This window comes from Channa argus, chromosome 1, assembly GCF_033026475.1.
Source record: "Channa argus isolate prfri chromosome 1, Channa argus male v1.0, whole genome shotgun sequence".
Taxonomy (NCBI): domain Eukaryota; kingdom Metazoa; phylum Chordata; class Actinopteri; order Anabantiformes; family Channidae; genus Channa; species Channa argus.
This window is the reverse complement of record NC_090197.1, coordinates 40,662,079-40,679,259: the sequence shown is the minus strand read 5'-3', so window position 1 is coordinate 40,679,259 and position 17,181 is coordinate 40,662,079. Positions and strand designations below refer to the sequence as shown.

The 17,181-nt window shown below is 38.4% G+C and overlaps 3 protein-coding genes across 16 annotated transcripts in view; 2 read left to right on the top strand and 1 right to left on the bottom strand.

The window, feature by feature from the left end:
• LOC137135884 (A-type potassium channel modulatory protein KCNIP2) overlaps window positions 1–7,401 on the top strand; it is an 84,186-nt gene extending 76,785 nt beyond the window's left edge. For 5 of the 13 annotated variants that reach the window (XM_067520703.1, XM_067520684.1, XM_067520673.1 and 2 more), the window contains 8 exons: window positions 2,067–2,191; window positions 2,392–2,461; window positions 2,674–2,691; window positions 2,874–2,944; window positions 3,111–3,218; window positions 4,456–4,560; window positions 4,686–4,748; window positions 5,246–7,401. In XM_067520703.1, coding sequence (XP_067376804.1) covers window positions 2,067–2,191; window positions 2,392–2,461; window positions 2,674–2,691; window positions 2,874–2,944; window positions 3,111–3,218; window positions 4,456–4,560; window positions 4,686–4,748; window positions 5,246–5,293 — 608 coding nt within the window. In that variant the 3' untranslated portion in view covers window positions 5,294–7,401. Of the gene's footprint in view, window positions 1–1,341; window positions 1,441–2,066; window positions 2,192–2,391; window positions 2,462–2,673; window positions 2,692–2,873; window positions 2,945–3,110; window positions 3,219–4,455; window positions 4,561–4,685; window positions 4,749–5,245 lie in introns of all 13 variants that reach the window. The other 8 variants (XM_067520694.1, XM_067520663.1, XM_067520644.1 and 5 more) reach the window with 5 other exon arrangements.
• Window positions 7,393–11,279, bottom strand: cox15 (cytochrome c oxidase assembly homolog 15 (yeast)). 2 transcript variants are annotated; one of them, XM_067520592.1, is made up of 9 exons: window positions 11,087–11,279; window positions 10,081–10,253; window positions 9,868–9,990; window positions 9,456–9,642; window positions 9,181–9,348; window positions 8,958–9,039; window positions 8,473–8,627; window positions 8,218–8,331; window positions 7,393–8,128 (listed from the first exon to the last, which is right to left on the bottom strand). In XM_067520592.1, the coding sequence occupies exons 1-9, from the start codon at window positions 11,159–11,161 to the stop codon at window positions 7,997–7,999; spliced, it is 1,209 nt and encodes a 402-aa protein (XP_067376693.1). In that variant the 5' UTR covers window positions 11,162–11,279; the 3' UTR covers window positions 7,393–7,996. The 2 variants fall into 2 exon arrangements, with proteins under 2 accessions (XP_067376693.1, XP_067376702.1); XM_067520601.1 differs by having other exon boundaries at window positions 10,987–11,106.
• Window positions 11,280–11,520: 241 nt separating this feature from the next.
• Window positions 11,521–14,503, top strand: cutc (cutC copper transporter homolog (E. coli)). Its single transcript, XM_067520578.1, has 9 exons — window positions 11,521–11,676; window positions 11,767–11,862; window positions 12,065–12,124; window positions 12,236–12,445; window positions 12,945–12,980; window positions 13,129–13,262; window positions 13,409–13,436; window positions 13,525–13,630; window positions 13,771–14,503. The coding sequence occupies exons 2-9, from the start codon at window positions 11,793–11,795 to the stop codon at window positions 13,880–13,882; spliced, it is 756 nt and encodes a 251-aa protein (XP_067376679.1). The 5' UTR covers window positions 11,521–11,676; window positions 11,767–11,792; the 3' UTR covers window positions 13,883–14,503.
• The last annotated feature ends 2,678 nt before the right edge of the window (window positions 14,504–17,181 follow it).

Here is a 17,181-nt window from a genome sequence, read left to right as displayed (position 1 = left end):
ATTTATAGTAATATGGTTTTTAAAGTATTGTGTGTGTATTTAGAGTCTTGGTTGTATTTTCAATATTTTTCTTGTATTTTTTCTTTTATACTTACAGTATCATCTCATCATCTCCAAATTCTAATGTAGATTTGTTTTAAATATATATATATTATCCCACATTTATTTGCAAGCATTACTTCCTTATAATTTAAGGAAGATAAGATTTTCTGAAACACAGAATGATCAAGTACGGTGCATTCTAAAAGTTAAATGACTATGGTATAACAAGATGACAAATAATCCCTGGCTATTCAGGACTATTCTGATATGGTCTTCTCTAGCAGATCGAATGGCTCTAGTCACCACATAATTGTTTGTGACCTGCATATTATTGCAGAAGTGGTCAGATTCACTTTATTGTCTGATATTAATTTCTCTGTTGAGGTGAGATGTTGGGTCTATTTGAAGAAAAATAATGTGAGGGCTGGGCCTGTAGCTGGGTGGCTTGAAAATATTAACCTGGTTTTGGTTTGAAAATGTGCTCCACCTGTTCTTATTCCAAATGAAGCCAGAGCATGTGAGGTCAGGAAGTGTCAGTCCCTGAGATTCATCGCTGTAGAGACACAACAGGGTGACAACTCTCAGAGGCTTGATTGTCAGTGGAGATAGTGTGCTTCTATTGGTTTTCACCCCATTGTGGCCTTCATCCCTCCAACTGCTGGGGTCCTGTCAAAGGGTTGAGGGGACTGTTGCTATGGAAACTAACAGGCAAGAGTAAGTATGTAGGGTTCATGTGTGCATATGTATTTTGCTATTGGTTTTCATTATATTGTCAAAGTTTGTCGGTTTGGTACTGTGATGTTATATGTAAAGGGCTCTGATTGGGAACGTTTTGTCTAGCGAAACACATTCCACTATGAAACTAAGTTTAAGCTGAGTGTGAATTAAAACTGTTGTTTGACTTGTTTTAAATGGATTTTGTGTGTTGGTTTTTCTAATACCTCATGCAGTTTTCTGAATGTGGCACTGTGAAATGAGATCCAGTCTGATTAGGGAAACTGTGTGTTTCTAGGGGTCACGCTGTGCTGCTGTTGTACAGTAATACTTACTCTTTGAAGTGGTACTTGTGGTCTCCCATCGCTAAGCCAGGTCAGCAGGCAATTACCACTGTGCCTAAATGGCATGAATCTGTCTCTTGTTGCATCTGTCAGTTGCATGGAAGTGTGCTTTTTTATATTTTAAAGGCATGAGTACGTGCATGTGTGTGTGTGTGTGTGTTTCAAAAACAGAATCAAGTCACAGATGTGTGTGTGTGTGTGTGTGTGTGTCTAACCTTTGTGCTATGGTTGGTGATTGCAGGTAATCCCTCCACCAGCCAAAGCAAAAAAACCATAAAGCAGCGATTCCTCAAGTTGCTGCCGTGCTGCAAGCCCTCGGCTGCCCCCTCAATCGCTCAAAGCAAGTGCTCCTTCACTCTCTATATACAGTAGATCTCCTGTTTCCACGTGCCCTGCCTCTTCACTGACTAAAGATTGATACATTAAAGATGCTTATGTGGATGCAAGCACACACACACACACACACACACAAACACGCACGCACAGCAAATCATTCAGGTGCCACAGTTACTCAAAAACTGATACACACACACACTCCATAAACTTGAAAATGCTCCAGTGTTATTGTGGCTAATGGGTCAGACCTGCTTTTGTATTCTGTGATTTGAAGTGCGTTGTCCCTTGGGCACTGAATAATGTGTGTGTGTACAGTACACTTTACTCTAGTATATGACATATGCTATGGGTTAACAGTTGTTTTTGGAGAAACAGATGGAATGAAAATGGAATGAGGATTATCTCTTTGTGACCATGTCTCAGGTATCTAGAGCTGCAACAAAAGCTTATGGAAACAGTCCCCTCACGATTACAAATTATCAAACGATTGTAATTAAAATTATGTTTTATCAAAGACTTACACTGTACAATGAGCTCAATGTCAGTTTGATTACTTTATTGTTTTTTAAGTCCCTGGAGGTTTTTGTGGGAGTAGTGGTAAATGTCAACACCGGTCTCTCTCTCACACAGACAGCGTGGAAGATGACTTTGAATTATCCACTGTGTGCCATCGTCCTGAAAGCATGGACAAGCTGCAGGAGCAGACTAAGTTTACCAAGAAGGAGCTGCAAGTCCTCTACAGGGGCTTCAAAAATGTAGGTCTGGCCAAAGAAAAGAGTGATAAGGCAGACTGCAAAGGAAGTAAAAGCCTATGAAAATTTGGTTCTAGTGAACACACTATGGGAGTCAGGAGCAGTTAGGAGTCTGGGGAGAGCTGAACATACTGTGTAATCCTTTATATTTTCAGTACTATGTGGGAGCTAATGAGTTTTCTCAATTCGTATTTGCATCCCAGGAGTGTCCGAGCGGTGTGGTGAATGAGGAGAATTTTAAGACCATTTACTCCCAGTTCTTTCCTCAGGGAGGTGAGTTGTCAGGTTCTTGCCTCTAAAACCCAAAGAGTTCCAAATGTGTGGATAATGCTTTCATTATCACTTCTTTTATTCTTTCCACCTTCATTCATTTAATAAACTTTGGGCAAATCTGTAAATAACACTGTTTATTTGATTGTGTAGCTTTTCATCATTACAATGAAATGATCATAACTAACTCAGAAATCTGCTCTGCTGAACTATAGTACAAGCGCTGCAAAAAGGCAAGGCAATTTTTCATTTTATGATATTTAGGTTGATGAAATGTTAACCACTTGCCTCCAGTTGTATTTGAAATTATTTTTATATCTAGGCTATATTTAACTCGCCACTAATCCTAGCTGTTCAAAGACTTTGTTTCATGTTTTGAGGGCACTTCGGTTACTATAAGTCTCTACCTCTACAGATTCAAGTATGTATGCACATTTCCTGTTTGAAGCCTTCGACACTAACAAGAATGGCTCGGTTAGTTTTGAGGTGAGCGCCAATCTTATGCCTCCTTTACTAAGCTGTAGCTACACATATCCTGTGAATAGTGTGCCATAGTGTGCTACTGCTGTGATAAATATTTGACTAATTTTGTTCTGTCAAGACTTGAAATAATACCAAGACAATGTAGTAAATCATTCCACTTCTGTCTCAGGACTTTGTATTTGGCCTGTCTATCATCCTAAGAGGGACCATTAATGACCGGCTAAACTGGGCATTCAACCTCTATGACCTGAACAAGGATGGCTGCATCACTAAAGAGGTAATACACATACTTTGTTTGCTCCGAATTACTGTCTGAAGTAGCTTCTAAGCAATATGTATGGACTATAAGTTAATGTCTTTGGAATGTGGGGGGATGTAAAGATTTTAATAACTGGTTACAATGATTATGTTTATAAATTTTGTTGGATGTCAGCTGTAGAAATTGAATGTTGATCACTGGGGGAAAAAATCTTGAATGGAGTCGTCGAGGGGCCAGAAAAATAAAACTCAGTTTAGATTCATACCTGAAACTGTGCATACAGTGATTTATTAAGATGTATGTATATCTGGTTTTGTTTTATACATTTTAATGTATGTGTGGAAATCTGTGCACCTTCTCACAAATGACCATGAATGAAGCAGAAAGGCCCTTAAACTCACAAACACTTTACAAAGTGGCTACTTTGCAAAATTTAAAAATCAACGATGGGGAAACACTGGCTTAAATACAAACAATAGATAAAGTCCCCACACTCTTTAACAGATATTATAATTTATGCCTTTAAATGTTTTAAATAGTTGAAGCTGCAGCTTCTCAACTCTGGGAATTCTCTGCCATTAGGTGTAAGATCTGTGGACATTGCTGACACCACTTGCTTAAATGTTTCGTTATCTTTTACTAGTTTTTATGATTTATTTTATTGTTTTCTTTCACTGTGTAGGTTATATTCATAGGTTTATTGTAAAGCACCATTTGACATCTGCTCTTGAAAGGTGCTGTAGAATTAAAGTTACTACTTATACTACTTATTTACTTCAATGGACATACCTGACAGTAACACGTAATTAAGAAAATTCTTTATGTAAATATTCTGCTTGCTCTTACACAAATAAAGGGACAGGACTGGAGTTAGCTCGATTCTCTGGAACTAAAATAAAACAGAACAAGAAATGTCAATGTTGAAATGTTACCAGTGAGAATGATACTCAACTCCCCCACAGGAGAAATGTACAAAATATACACAGGAGGTAGTGTTGTAGAAGAAGATATGAACAAGGCAGGGTTTGGACCCTGAACCTGACACAGTAGATTTGCAGGTTCTGACAGTCAGGTATGACAAACATTTGTGTATAAAACACATTTTAAGTAACTATAGCAAAGGTTATAAAGTATTTGAGTGCCCATGATTTTTGTGCATTTGGCCCAAAAGCTCTGTACCAACACCTCTAAGACTTTTTTTTTTTAATTTCTACATCCTCAATAATATGTACACTCCTTTGTCATCACATTGCAGGAGATGCTGGACATCATGAGGTCCATCTATGACATGATGGGGAAGTACACATACCCCACTATGCAGGATGATGCCCCAAGAGAACATGTGGAAAGCTTCTTCCAGGTCACACTCTGCCCTTTAAATAAACAAAGCCACAGAAACACGAGGCTAATTGTTCCATAAAAGAACAATGTTTGGAACAGAGTATTTCAGTGAGTAAGTCTCTGATTGCTGCAATGTTCTTACAGAAAATGGACCGGAATAAAGACGGGGTGGTCACCATCGAGGAGTTTATTGAGTCGTGCAAAAAGGTAGTGCAGAAAAGTGGATTTTCAACACCTAAAGGAATAGTTTGAAGTTTTGGAAATATGTCTATTTGGATTCTAGATGAGGGTTAGAGATAAGAAGACTAACACTGCAGTCATGTCTTTGAAACAAGTAAGCTATGCAGCATGAGCCAGGATCCAGTTAACTTAGCTTAACATTAAGACTAAAAGTAGAGGAAGACAGCCTGGGAGAAAAATTAAAAACTTAAGTAATCTAAAGGGATGCAAGTAGGTGGATGTGTTGTATTTTTATTTTGGGGAGATCCTGATGGGCTTATTCCCATCTATAACTTAATTCATTTTTTCTTGACTTTAACATCAATACTTAACAGGCAGATGTGATCTAATTCTGGAAGCAATAAAATAGTGCAAAATTTCAAAGCTTTAAACTTAATTTTTAAAACTCACTGTAAATTATTTGGTTGATACAAGAAGAGAAATGATGCTTCTTCCTTATCCAAACCTTTTTTTTTTCTGTCTAGGATGAGAACATTATGCAGTCAATGCAGCTGTTTGACAACGTCATCTGAGAATCTGGACCAGTCAGGATGCTGGCACCAGGAAGGGGAGTGTGTGTGTGTGTGTGCGTGTAAGAGGAATCAGGACTGAAAAGAGAGTTTGTGAATGTGTGCATGTATGTGTGGCTGTTTTCTGCTCTGCAAGCTTTGCTTGACTGTGTTAAGAGCCTAGGGCGCTGAGAGGCCCTCTCCCTCTTCCTGGATCCCCCAGTGGCATTTCTCCAGTGGAGTTTCCCCAACTTCCTTCCTCATCATGCAGAACCTTAGTTTTACCAAGAGTCACAGACAACAATGAAAAGCAGTGGGCTCACAGGCACTGGCACTGGCACAACCAAGAACCCCTAACTGTTTTTTTCTGAACCTTTATTTATTAGTACTGTTGCCTATGGAGAAACTATTGCAGACTGTGATGACTGGACTCAAAGAAACGAAGTTGTTACCAAACCTGGACCTTAGATCACCTTTACCTTCTGCTATAGGGGATTTGTTAATCTGATTTTGCCTCTGTGCATGTGGTTAACATCTCCCTGGAGCTGCTAGACCGCTCATGCCCTGGCCACAAAAATAGAAATGAATCTACCACCATCTAGTGGATGAGAAGAGAAAAACACTTTAAAGGAAAAACTGACAAATGTGAGATCAAGAGTAATCCTATTTTGCAGATGGAGTTTCAAACATGTTGTTTTCCACGATGAACTTTAAAATCGCATGATGATGTCACTAATATCCAGTTATGTATTTTCAGAGATACTCCAAAGTCTGCTTGTCTGTCTGCCGTTCCTAGTCATTCACAGGTGCCTCACCCTTTGTTTTGTGTGTGTGTGTGCATGTCTAACAGAAAGAGATGTCATCATTTTATCTATGTAAGACTCTAATGGGATAACACCCACCTCCATCCATGGGATTCTGGTAGAATAATTCCTGGCCTTAAAAACTATTGCAGTCCTAGGTGTAGGTGTCTATTGACTGTTGTACATTTTCTAGCATTCCCAGTGGTGTGATATTAGGCAGTAAAACATGGGGACTGCACTATATTGTAGTTGACAAGCTGTTTTAACCATCCCAGTTTCTCTCAACAGAAAACTGGCATACCACAACCATACCAGTCTAGTAATATACATTAAAGGGGAATTAGCTTGCAGACTGTATTCGTGACCTTTATGTAATCGGATTTGTCATGTGGTCGTAGCAGGTTCTGCCACAAAAACATAAATAAAATAGAAGAATTCTCAAAACCCATTAAATTGGGCTCATTCAAATCAAAGAGGCATAGTATGTGTGTGTATGTACTGTTAGTGAGAGACACGGTTTAATTTCAGCTTTTTTATGTTCATCCACCCGTTCCTTATTCTCCCTCTCTGTGTGACACCAAAGAGATGAATTAGACGTTTATAAAGCCACTCTCAGTTAAGATATATAGCCCATCAATGGGTAAAGAGAGGGGGAAATGCTGTGGAGTAAGTCAGGCAAGGAGCAATCAGAAATAAAAGATGTAGTTTGGTAAACCAGTAATGAGATTTAACCTGCACACAGTCCAAAGCAAAGTGTTATTTTAGGTTGCAAACCAACATTAGCCTCGTAAGAATTTGCGGGTGAATTTGCAACCACATTCATTAATTTGCTTCTTTTCACTTTAAAACTACTCTTAAATCAAAAATAGTTTAAGTACCAGAGGCACTCAAGCCATAACTGAATAGGCTCTAGCGCATTTCAAATGCAAAGATTAACGTCAAATAGCAATAATTTTCTCTACCACTTATGTTAACCTTCCCACAACCTCTTATTTTACCCAGGGTGCAATAAGGCCCCGATAAATATGCACTTCCAATCCTACAGTTTTTTCCTGTTCTGCATTTTTTAAACATTTATTTATAAGGGGAAAATTGGTTTGGTTCTGATTGTTCCTTGCCAACAGTTTTAAAAACCTCCCTTTCTGCCTACAAGAAAAACCTGTCTATACCCGCATGTACTGTGTCTACAATGAAATCCTACTAACCCATTGTACTGGCTGTCTAGTTAGCTAGCCTCAACTGGTTGCATTACGTATTCAAAATGTGTATATTTTGTACAGAGACAATAAAAAAAAAAAAAATCACAGTTACTATGCAAAATGGACTGGAGTTTGAATTTTAAAGACATGTACATAACTGTCTGTATTAAAATAAAACAGTGCTTTCAGCTTTACAAACAAAAAACTAAGATTCAACATTATCTTACAACATCAGTATTGAATGTTCATAAATGTACATAATTATATCCCAATCAGCCACACCTGATTCCACCAAAAGTCAATAGGTAGGTAACCAACATTTTAATTCAAAATGTCTGTAAAACTGTGCACATAAACAAAAATGACAAAAAAAAAAAAAAACCTGGAATATTAGTTTTTAGCTGTGCCATTTAAGCTGAACAGAAACGGAAAATTTGCTAGATGCCGATTTTGCAACAGTTTAATTCCTTGAGAAACAAAACACTTGAAAGGACGTTGTCATTTTTTAATGCATCCACATACCCTTGCTGTCAGAAAAAATTAGTTTCTATATTAGTTTATATATATATATATATATATAAAAAATAAAAAAAACAGTGTGACAAATTGTACAATGTTATCAGATGACGATTACTTTGCAGCCCAAAAAAATTAGATGTTTGAGCATATCCATAAAAGAGGTGCTGATATCAGAGGCTTGAGGTGTGACTTGTAGGGACTGGATTTTACTTTGGCATCTTACGGAGCTCTGCCAGAACCCAAATGGCGAGTGACAGAAGAGCCACGGAGCCTGTCTGGTGAGTTGCTGCCAGTGATGTGGGGACATACAGTAACAGGGTGCTGATGCCAAGGGCCACCTAAAGGATATAAACATACAGTTTGATTTCAGTTGTGCTAAAAAGGTATTATCTGAGTTTACATGTTTCTGGGATGACTGACAGCCTACCTGCCCATAGGCCATTGCTGCAAGGAGGCTGAGAGCGATCTTAGCCCTCCTAGGCAGCAACATCCTTCTTGAGAATAGATAGAGGCCTGTAATTGCAGCCAAAGAAGAGATCCCCTGGAGATTAAAAAAAAAATACAAAGAGAGAAGTCAACATCGGAGTGAGTTCTATTAATTTGAGAAGGGTACAAACGATGATTAATTTAAATTCAAAGGACTCAAAGGGTTATTTCTTTTAATAAATTAGAGAATCCTGACCATAATTCTGTGGTCAAACTGCACAGTTGTGGGATTTTCAAAGATGTTTTTGAGGGTGGGAGAGAAAGCCAACAGATCATCAGGGATCCATCGTTCTCCCATCTTGGGGAAGGAGTTATATACTAGCCCAGCATCCAAACCAGCAACAAATGCACCTGCAACATACATTTTAAACAAAGTGACATACAGATGTGAAAACATAGTGGTTACAACCATACGTATTCTTATTACACTGCCAAAGAATAGTTTTGTTTAATGTTTTGTTAAAGCTACTTTGACTTTCTAAATATACTGTACTTAAGTTCTGGATATAAAATATTTAGTTACAGGTCTTGGGATTGTTCTGATTGTATCTATATGTAAATTTTTAATTGTCAAAACACAAAAATGGTCAGTCATTTTTTTTATACCCCTAAATGAATGATTTCCTTAATATTAACATGTGTAAATGTTTGATACTGCACTGACAAAGGAAAAAACAGTACCTGAAAGAGCAGTAAGGAAGACGAGTCCAGTAGTACCCTTGGCAAACCTCCTGAGTTGCATGAGATGTTTGGTCTCTGCCAACTGAGAAAGAAGTGCCAAAAACCAACGCTGTTTAAAAAATGGCTGTGTATTTAGCTGACACAGGTGAAGCTTAGAAATGTATTTCCCAAAGACAGAAACTGAAAACAATTTCTGGCATTGAACTAGAGGGCTTGTGTGTACCTTGTTTGTAGGCAGCAGCAGAGTAAGTCCAATCCAGAGACTGGCACAGTAAAGTAGCAAGGCAGAACCAAGGTGAGCACTCAGACGATACTGGCTGACGCGCGGAATGTCGTAAGATTCAGGCTTTTCTTCTAGACCACTTTTTACCATGTACCAACCCAGAAGGCCCTAAGAAAATCACACTGATAGTCATGTGTTTTATTTTTACAAAAAACTTTATATCCATGCAATGTGACCTCAACATTAACAACACTAAGCGTGATATATTGACTCACCTGGAAGAAGACAAATCCACAAAGCCCCAGCACTTTTCCCTTTATGGAGCGAGTGAAGTATCCTTTCCTCCAGAAGTAAATGGTGGGGACGATGTATGCAAGTCCAACCAGCCTGCCCCACATACGATGGCCCCACTCCATGTAGAAGATAAATTTAAACTCTGGCAAGGTCATTTCATGGTTCATTCTGGGAAAACATAATAACACATAATTTATCTTTATATGTTAAAAAGTAAACTTATATCACATGTTATACTATTTTCAGTCACATAAATTTGAAAGCTGTGTTTCTCATAAATAAAAATGTGTATTCTTAAAAACTGTAAAAAAGTTTGAAGTGTTAATTTAATTACAATTCATGCCAATCAATATTCAAATTTATAGCAGGTAAACAAAAAATATGGGGCCTAACATTTTGAATTCAGGAAACTGCTGGTACTTGGAAAACTCAGCCTCCCACTCTGCTTGTGACTGAGGTGGCTTCATCTCTCTTACCAGATGCCAGTCAACCATGGAAAGCCCAGATTCTGTTAACCTGATAAAAATAAAGCACATTTACAATGAGTATACAGACCACTACAGTATAAAGAGGACCATTTTATACTTGGAGACACATCATTTTTACCTTGTCACACCACCTAAGACAATAGCCCCAACCACCAGTCCACTGCAGCCGAGTAACCATCGGCCTACTATGCGATTTGTGGCTGCATTGGGGATAGCATTTGCAGAGGACGCCACTGCTGTCATGGTGCTCCGACCTTGCTTCACAAGCCATTGCCGCAGCTGCGGACTCCGCTGATGTTGAAAATAAAGGAGAAAGAATTTAAAACAATAATGGACACAAATCTAAATCCACTGGTTAAATATTTACTACACATAAAGATTTTGGGCAAATGTGTGCTCCCAGTTTGTGAGTCCAAGTTGAACCATTGTCTTTTTCAACATGACAATGACCCAGTAAACACAGAAAAATCCAGACACAAATTTGTTCCCCACCGAGATTTGTTTCCTCCTACAATAACATGACAGCCTTTCCACAAATATGAAGACCCTGCAGTCTCTGGATGACCATGGCATTGTAAGCAAATAACAACCACATATGTGACATTATTTTTGTTCATGTACCGCATGACTATTCGTTTCTCCCCTTAGCTCCTTTCTGATATTTAGTTTGTGCTGATGACCAGTTAGGATTAGAGATTCACGACGTGTGGTCAATACTGTAAGCTGTACAAGACTGTTTCTACATCACTGTTGTATAGGACAATATAGTTAACTGTTATTGTGAACTACAATCCATTTAGATTCTTAAATAATTCGCAGTATAATTTACATAATAGTATATTCGTAGACATTAGTTCTTACATGTGGATTATTTCCCAGGTGTAATTTTAATTTGTCAGTAAAAACAACACTGGGATGATGTAAGGTCAATGATGTAAGTTCGTTTAGCTGTAACCTGACATCATGCGGACGTGACTGCAGTGAAGGACCAGGAAAATGTCTGACATGATTTGTAAAAACTTACTTAACTTTCTTGCCACAAACTGCATGACCTTTTTCCATGTCTAAAGTTAGCGCTCAGCACTATAGTATCAGCTAGCTATTGCTAGCAGCTACCTACTCACACTGCTGTGGATAAGTCCCTTGCTGGCACTTCTGCAACCGCAAACTATCGTTGTCCGTAGTGGAGAGAATAACATCTTTGCCCCTTCAAGTATGAACTACAACGCTGCCTGTTACAAAACATGAATCAAACGCTGCCTGTCACACGGGCAAATGTTTCCGTAAAGCTACCATACGTCAACTTTAACCCCCTGACGTCACAACAAATTGAGGCATCCAACATTAGCGTCTTTTTTCTTTCTGAATAAGCAGAAAAACGATACCCAGAAATAAAAAATGTCATATATTAACCTCTATGTATTTTTATTTTTTTCTTACTAAATATTTCATTACAGAAGGACGGGTCTGCCGGAATGGATAGTGCATGTTTTATGCCTCAGCCTATTTTACATGGGCGGTCACAGTTCGCCATTTGTACCAATAATGCTGCAGAACCGGAGTAGCACCGTCCGTCGCCTAACCGCGTGTATAAAACCTAACGATCCGGAAACCGCTGATCCACTAGCCTCAGTCACATAAACAAGTATTGACCTCATGACGCTTTCAGTTGACTGACCCGGTTCCATGAATCGATAAGAAGTGGATTTGACAGGTAGATGTTAAGGTTAAAATTTATTAATGTTAGCTAAAGACTGGAGGCATGTTGGCTAATGGATTCACAATGAATGTCTTTCTGTCCCAGTCTCCCCGTGTCAAGACTGTAACAATATGGCAGAGGGCTTCCTGATGGAAGTTTGTGTGGACTCCGTGGAGTCTGCTATCAATGCTGAACGAGGAGGTCAGTATGTGAAGGTGTGCTTCTTCTAATAAAACTACTTATTAATAATATTTTAAAGTTACCAGTACAAGCACTTTTTGAAACACAAAGGTGAAAGGCTAATCTGACGTGATATTTATATATTTTTTTACCTCTTCAGTCTTAAACACCTGTCTGTACTCAGTGCTAAACTGACGCACTGGGGTTTTGTCTGATCTGATAGGTGCAGGTCGACTTGAGCTGTGTTCTAGTCTGCTGGAGGGAGGGCTTACTCCCAGTCTAGGTGAGCACAGTGGAACTACACACAGGAACTAATACATATGTTCTCCAGCCTCTGCTTAGATGAGACAAGCATAAAATATCACCTATGCCACCCTTGTTTGCTTTACCACAGGTCTTCTGCAAGTAATAAAGCAGTATATAAAAATTCCAATCTATGTGATGATACGGCCTCGCGGTGGGGACTTCCTCTATTCGGACCAAGAAGTAGAGGTAATGAGGAAGGACATAGAGCTGATGAAGAGTCATGGGGCTGATGGACTAGTGGTGGGAGCACTGACAGAGGACGGACGGGTGGACACAGAGCTCTGCATGGAGTTACTAGGTAATGTCTGCCTGAATGCAAATGTCATTTGTGTGGATTTAAATGCACTAAACAAAAACAACCAAGATGCTGACTGAAAAGTTTATAATGTAAAGCTCCACAACAAAACCAAAGCTAGCAGCACTCCAAACAAAAAAGATAATTGTCATTGTCCTTTGACCAGAGAGTATTCTATTCATGCCATGCAGCCTCTGTCTCTAGCTATAACCCCAGTATCAAATAAGAAAATTTCCTTAAAATGTTTATTAATGCTCCATGCTGTATATTACATGTAAAAATCAGAACAACATAAGAAGAGTTGCATTTTAAATAATAGGCATATTTGAAGAATAGTATACCGGGATATTAAGTAACTTCCAGGTGCAGCCACAAAGCCTAAAGACCTTGAAACTGAGTGCTTAGGCTCACAAAGAGCTCTACTATTTTTCAACTTTACAATTTTGTTTGAGGTTTTGTGTTCTTCAATGTATTTTTCTGATTGTCACTTTTTGTTCATTAGCTGCTGCACGTCCATTGCCGGTCACCTTCCACCGAGGTAACACTTCCTCCTTTAATTCACAGTCACGAGCTAGTGAAATTCATTGCAGCAGTCAGAAATTAAGCCTGAACAATATCACAAGGAAACAACGGAATAAAAGTGAGTGTGAGCTGACATTAGTAACCCAGTGTTGATCCTACTGCAGCCTTTGACATGGTTCATGACCCAGCGATAGCTCTGGAGACTCTCATATCATTAGGGTTCCAGCGCGTGTTGACAAGTGGCTGTGACAGCTCTGCTTTAGAGGGACTTCCTCTCATTAAAAGGATCATTGATCAGGTAGGTAAAATTATATGAATCCATACACGTTTGCATGCAAGCATATGATATTGGATCATATCTGTGGTTGTTGTTCATTATAGGAATTTTTATAATTATATTATTTTATAATTATATATTATATAATTATAATCTCCACTCAATAGGCTAAAGGGAGAATTGTCATAATGCCAGGTTAGTGTCTTTTCTCATCATTTACGTTTTTTTTCCTTTTTTTTCACTTGTTCATTTAACCATCTTTTAAAAATAATTTTTGTAACAGGAGGTGGCATCACCGAGAGGAATCTGCAGAGAATTTTAGAAGGGTCAGGAGCTCAAGAGTTTCACTGCTCAGCCCGCTCCAGTAGGGATTCTGTCATGAAGTTCAGGTATGTTTATGTTCACCGTCTATTAACTTAAAAGCAGATAGATGGGATTTTTTCCTATGCTATATTACTAGATTCAGTGAAATTATAAGTAATTAAAAAAAATGTGTTGTTGCTGTGTATGTTCATACTGTATTGTGTAGGAACACCTGTGTATCGATGGGAGCTGCTTTCTCAGCACCTGAGTATGGCCTGAAGGTGGCAGATGTGAGCAAAGTCCGCACTCTCAATGCAATTGCCAAAAATACCTTGTGAATCGGTACTGGACAGTCGTGACAGACAACAAAACTGATACCTCAGAAGTGATCATGAGTAATTAAACTGTTATGTCTTTGTTTATTTTCACTAAAATAGGTTGACATTTCAGATTTGCCACAGAGTGTTTTTGTATCAATCTTTTTTTAATCCTTTATCAAATATTTGTCAAATTAGAGCTCAGGGACAGTCTTGCAGCTTTCTGGGATTTCTATTAAGGTATGTTGTATGCAGAGAGCTGTGCATAATTTACATGTTTTAAAATTGTAAATATGCACATGGCCTCAGAGATAGTGTAATAAAATGCACAGTAGACTGTTAAGGTGGTTATACTGCTAAAACTAAAGAATTGCACTAATTAGTACTGCTGTTTTGAGAACAGTTTTTTTCTTTGCTATATAGCTGATCAATATGCTCCCAATATGCAGTGATAGATTATACAAAGCTGCGACCTCTTGTACTTTATATTATACAAAGACATAAAATATTGACTTGATTCATTTTGTTCATGGTGTAATAAAAGTCTGAAAATGTAAGCTGTTGAGCACATGTTGTTTTGTTAATAATGCCAAAAGTATAATACAAATTAAAGTCTTAAATTCGTTTAAGGAATAAGCCATACTAATGCAGAATTGTGCTTCATTTTCACTTGCTGCAATAGTTCTTAATGAGGTGTAAGATATAGGGGAGTCCTGTTATTATGTTAATGCTTGTGATTTATTTTCAAATGGTTGATTTTAGTCTCTCAGGAATTCACAAGCAGCAATCTGGGCATACCAACATGGTAAATGTAAGAGAGTCAATGAACCTGTGATGTCATTAAGCAAATGAGCTGATCAGTAGACGGTCAATGGGACAGCAACAGAGTAGAAGATATAGTATGAGGTCCTGTAGTTTGCATATAAGAACTCATCTAACAAATTACAATTTAAATCAATATCAATTCTCCTTTTGACTACAAACCTGATTTATATAGCACTAAAACTTTACGTGCTGTAAAGAAAATATACTGGGGTTGTTTTGCAGGTTTACTGTACTCTGAGAGAAAACTTGGAGATGTGTTAAAATAGGAACTTGGTTTTTACACAGTTATCCAGTTACTGCAATAAACCTACTTCTGGAAAAGCCAATGGTCCACTGTGACATCCGAAAGGAATATTATTAATATCAATCTGAAATGATACGATTTGTATGAAACCCAGTTTCATCAGTTGATTACGTGCTTTTCTAAATAACATTAATAATCTTTGATTTACGTTATTGTCTAAATTGACATGAAGCTGTACCCATTGTTGGGGTGTGTTTTGGGAGCAGGCAAAAAAAGACGGAGTAGAGCTGGATGTCTAATAACGCATTTCTTCTGTTAAACTAGCTATAGCCTAACATCATTTGTTAAGTCAGGAATTCAAACATATCCATATTTAAACTTTTTAAATCCTTTATTTAAAATGTTAAGTTGTCCTTTCAACTGCTAATCTCATCAACCAACCACTCTAGCATAGCCTAAAAAGTTTTTATGTATTTATTTCACTTCAAAAGAAATGGGAAACCCTTTTCAGTATTCATGCCTATAACTAGTTTTTACCTCTTCACTTGTAGTTAGTTAGGCAGCTAATTATCTACTTTACCTGTCCTACCCGGTTTCGAACAAACATTTACTATTGCTTAATATGCTGTTAGACTGAGTTGATCACTAGAGAGTGAATATAATCGAACACCCTGATCGGTATTCTTTAGCACTTCAACTGTTCATCAGATAGTTACCATACTTTTTATTTTCATATGAGTCATAGTATTTGGGCCCAAACATCTCAGAGATATGATGTCCAACCATATTGTTACTCTAGATGGCATAAGTCTGGCCTCCAGTACTACTGCAAGGAACCTTGGAGTTATTTTTGATCAGGATTTGTCCTTTAACTCACATATAAAACAAATCTCTAGAACAGCCTTCTTCCACCTACGGAACATTGCCAAAATTAGGAGCATCCTGTCTCAAAGTGATGCTGAAAAACTGGTCCATGCATTTGTTACCTCTAGGTTGGACTACTGTAATTCCCTACTTTCAGGATGCCCCAGTAACTCCCTAAAGAGCCTGCAATTAATCCAAAATGCTGCAGCAAGAGTGCTGACTGGAACTGCAAGAGAGATCCTATTTCACCTTCACTAGCTTCTCTCCATTGGCTTCCCATTAAATTTAGAATAGAATTTAAAACCCTGCTTCATACATATAAAGCTCTGAATGGTCAGGCTCCATCATATATAGAAAATCTCATAGTACCATATCATCCCAGTAGACCACTTCACTCTCAGAATGCAGGCCTACTTGTGGTTCCCAGAATTTCCAAAGTTGGGAATGGGAGGTAGAGCCTTTAGCTAGCAAACTCCTCTCTTGTGGAACCAGCTCCCATTTCAGATTCGGGAAGCAGACACCCTCTCTACTTTTAAGTCTAGGCTTAAAACCTTCCTGATGCACTGAGTTCCTTTCCTCCTCTTGACCATCTCTCCTCTCCTCTCACCCCACAATTGTCACCACTGTATGTCATTACCTCTGTGTGTTCTCTCCCGTAGTTGTCTTTTTCCTCCCCTGTCCCCCTCTCGCTGTCCCTTTCTGCAGGTGTCCCCCGGCTTTGAAGCTGTGTGTCTTCCAGCGTGCAGCTACTGGTCCTACCAATCTGCCCGATGTTTGTTGTTGCTTTTTGTTGCTCTGTTCTTTTCTCTCTCCCCTTTCCACTCACCCCAACCGGTCGAGACAGATGGCCGTCCACCCTGAGCCTGGTTCTGCTGGAAGTTTCTTCCGTTAAAGGGAGTTTTTCCTCTCCACTGTTGCCTATGGCTTGCTCCAGGGGGAATTGTTGGGTTCTCTTTATACATCTTTATAATCTTGACTTTATTCTGTAAAGTGCCCTGAGATGACTTTGTTGTGAATTGGCGCTATATAAATAAAGTTGAATTGAAAATTGAATTGAATATGAATTATCTTCACGTGTTACCTGCCTGTCTTTGGGGCTGTACACACAGTTAGTCAGGCAGATTACAGCTCTGTGACGTTATCAACCAGATAATGATTAACCACCACACAGTTCAAGTAATCTGTTTCTGAACCATCATAGTCATTGAAAAACTTTGACACACATTTTAAACCCTAACACCCGTTGTATTTCATCATTGTAAATGAATAACTTCCTATGCAGGGTTAGGCTGTGTCATGCTGAATATACATTTTTTTTTAATAGGATTTAGGGTGTTACATCACCATGTTTGCTCACTTGCACTTGTTTACCAAAAATAGTCTTTAT